The sequence below is a fragment of the Ruditapes philippinarum genome, unplaced genomic scaffold (genome assembly GCF_026571515.1).
Source record: "Ruditapes philippinarum isolate M1 unplaced genomic scaffold, ASM2657151v2 ctg9802_1_1_1_1, whole genome shotgun sequence".
NCBI classification, from domain to species: Eukaryota; Metazoa; Mollusca; class Bivalvia; order Venerida; family Veneridae; genus Ruditapes; species Ruditapes philippinarum.
Window position 1 is genome coordinate 5,739 of NW_026860665.1, and position 3,494 is coordinate 9,232.

A 3,494-nucleotide genomic window follows, 5' to 3' on the forward strand; every position below is an offset into this window, starting at 1 on the left:
TATCATATTTTAAAGCAAAATAATCATCTAACTCCTTTGAAAAACATCCCCATGACTTGGCAATGGTTGATGAAAATAGGTTAAAGAAAAGAGTAGCATGTTGTTTTAGATCAGAAGAAGATACTTGTTGTGCTGCCTTGCGTTTCTTCTTATAGTCATTGTATCCAGAATACTTGGTGAACCTAAGAATAAAGAATGCATGGATTAATATTTAATATTGAAGTATGTGTATACTTGGGTGATACAGAATTCTAAATTTACAACATTTTTTTAAAAGATGTGATTTTTGACATTGAATTTAAGTATTACTTAATAAAGCTGAACATATTCCTATTTTATTTAATTAACACAAATTATATTCTTTTTTTGGTGTTCAAAGTTCTTACAATATAAGCAAAAGACATTATTTACCGCTCGGGTATGTTCTTGTCTTTTTCTAGTTTGCGATTTATTTTTCATGGTTACCATCTATATACCACAATGCATCTACAATCACCATCACACGACGTGTTATTTCACTTGTTGCTAGAGAAGCTGGAAATTCTATCTCATGTGCATCTTCAATCAGATCATTATAGAGTCTGCTTTTAGCTATGAATAGAAACATAGATATTTAAAAAAATTACTTATTGCCATATGTTAGGATTCACTGTTCAATGTATGTTTAATATTTAATATATATTTGATATAACATTTTTCATTTTTTAAATATGTTTTATTTATTAAGCTTAACAGCTTCTGGATCAAGGCTATGAAAAGCATCAATATATTATATCATATTATAAAATTCAGCTGACATTTATTTTCTATAACAAAAATTAATCCTTCCTATTTTAATAAAACACGTCCTAGACACTTAACTAGAACTGCAACTGCTTTTCTATCTGTATCATCTATTAAATTAACAATGATGTCTGAGACAAATAAGAATTAAACATATTTACTAACTACTATCCGCCCCTTTACAATAAAAGTTAATACTAAACACCTTATATTAAAAAACAAAATTTTATTTAGACAAATACCTGTAAAGTTAGACTTTTCATCCGAGAGTTTAGGAGGCTTTATTTTCAATGTTTGTGATGTCATGAGAATAGTGAAGGCATTGTTGTCCGTAGCACTAGTAGATGGCTCATCTTTTGAATGTGTTGTCAACTCAGTTTCAACATCAATTGTTACAAATTTTAATGATGGATCAGAGTCAGTTAAAATTTTAATTTGATCATAGGGACTAGCATCAAAAGTTTCTGTACCCATACTCTTCTGTACAGAAATGTGCGCTGCCTTTTCAAAATTATCTAGAACATTTTGAGGTACATCTAGTCCTTCTGCCGTTATATCATAAACATCAAACCATGTGTCATGGGAATTATATTTCCTAAAAGCATTTTTTAAGATACAAGATTTACTCTCTTTACTTTTGTTTACGAAATTAATTGTCACTGAAAAGATTACATCTTGTTGTTGACAGGTGGCTGCTATTTTGACGATAATGGCCGTGTATTCCGATTCTGTTTAAACAACAGAAAGAAGAAAAATTACCAAAAAGTATTTTTTAACCGAAAAGGATAAAAATCGGCAAAAAAAAAAAAAAATAGAGTCGGACTATTTTGATGGGTCGGTCGGAGCACTAGAAACAAACAATTTTTTATGGATGGCCCGAGGGATAATGAATAAGTGCAACATCCCTCAAGTGGACGAATTGATTGTCGATTGGACAATCCAATAATTATTCTTTGAAATTTTGAAAAAAGAAACAACAAACAAAACAACTTTATTTAGGCATTAAAGCAAACCATTTAAGCATGCTTTAAATATCTGGATATTTCTCCCTATTAATTAACACGTTGTTACGTACATATGCATGTACAGAGTTATTGCGCCAATATTAGCGTCACGTTTAGCGTGACGCGCCATTTTATATGTTATTGTATTGACGTCATTATATGAGTTGACTTCCGGTAATCAATAATAAAACAACGTTATTGAAGAACCAGTGCAATTTTTTGATTATTAAGTGTTTACACAACATTTTGGTCCCGCGAACCGGATAACACTATGACAACAAAATTACGTTCTATACAGAAGGGTCACAAAGGCGCAGTTACACGACTCCTGATCAAATTCGATGCAACTCAGCGTGAAGCAGCCGATCACGAGGAACTTGTGACGATCATTGACTCACTCAAACAGATACAGCAGACGATCACGGAGATTCACGAAAAGATCCTTGATTATTTTCAAGACGAAGAAGAAGAACAAATAGAAACAGAAATTCTTGAGCATGATGAGTATATATACATGTTAAAGACCAAGATACAGAAGATACATGATTTTAGGAAGGTATCAATTTCAAATTTGAACTACAATTTCCCAGCTCTAAACCCTAACGCTCAGCCATTTCAAGCGTCCGTATCAAGCGAAACATCCGAGATTTGTGCGCCAGGTATCAGCGAGAATACTTCCCATATGCATTTCTTACCGTCCTTATCTCAAAGCTCAGTATATCACAAATTACCAAAGTTAGATTTGCCGAAGTTCGACGGAAATGTCCTTGACTGGTGTTCATCCTGGGATTCTTACGAGTCTGCTATACACACGAATCTTTTACTAAGCGGAGTACAGAAATTCAATTACTTGATGTCGTGTCTTAAAAATGAAGCTTTGCAAACAATAGCTGGATTTGCCTTGACTAATGTTAATTATGAACAGGCTATTTCATTGTTACATGAGAGATATGGTCAAAAGGACAGAATTATACAAACTTACATGAAAGCATTACTAGAAGTTCCAGCACCCAGTACACTGTAAAGGGTGTTAGAAAATCCTATGATACAACAGAGAAATATATCAGAGCATTAGCTTCACTGAATCAGAATGAGACTTCATACGGTTCACTACTTACACCTGTTATCCTTAAAAAACTACCGCCAGAGGTCAGAACAAACATTACACGTGCGCACGGGATACAGTCGTGGTCTTTGTGTGGATTGATGAAATGTATACTGAATGAAATCAATATTTTAGATGCTGGAAATTTGCTGAATACCCCTCAAGATTTAATTCCGACAGCAACGTTTTTAACAAAATCTGATTCCAGTAAGCCGGAAAGAAAAAATACATCCATACCAGGCAATTTACGACAACATAGACAAAGATGCGTGTTTTGTAAGGGAGAGCACTCTTCTATAGACTGTGCAAAATCTAAAGATTGTGAACAGGGAATGAAGATAGTGAAGGAAAGAAGGTTAGTTTTAATTGTCTGGGAAACCACAAGATTACAGACTGTCTGTAAGTCTAAATTCAATTGTACAATATGCTCACGCAGACATCATACTAGTATTTGTGGAGTAGAAATAGCAGCTAAATCTACAGATAAGTATCCTGTTATCAACAATGAGAAAAAGAACTCCACTTCGGTATTACATTCTGCTCACTCTACCACACCAGGTCCTGTGTTATTAAAGACAGCAGTTTCTATGTTAACCTCAAAA

The 3,494-nt window shown here is 33.5% G+C and overlaps 1 protein-coding gene across 1 annotated transcript; it reads right to left on the reverse strand.

Annotated features, from left to right (window-relative positions):
- Positions 1-432: 432 nt before the first annotated feature.
- Positions 433-1,544, reverse strand: LOC132712973 (uncharacterized). The gene is made up of 2 exons (XM_060695414.1): positions 1,026-1,544; positions 433-591 (listed from the first exon to the last, which is right to left on the reverse strand). Exons 1-2 carry the CDS (start codon positions 1,255-1,257, stop codon positions 449-451), a joined length of 375 nt encoding a protein of 124 aa, XP_060551397.1. The 5' UTR covers positions 1,258-1,544; the 3' UTR covers positions 433-448.
- Positions 1,545-3,494: the final 1,950 nt, after the last annotated feature.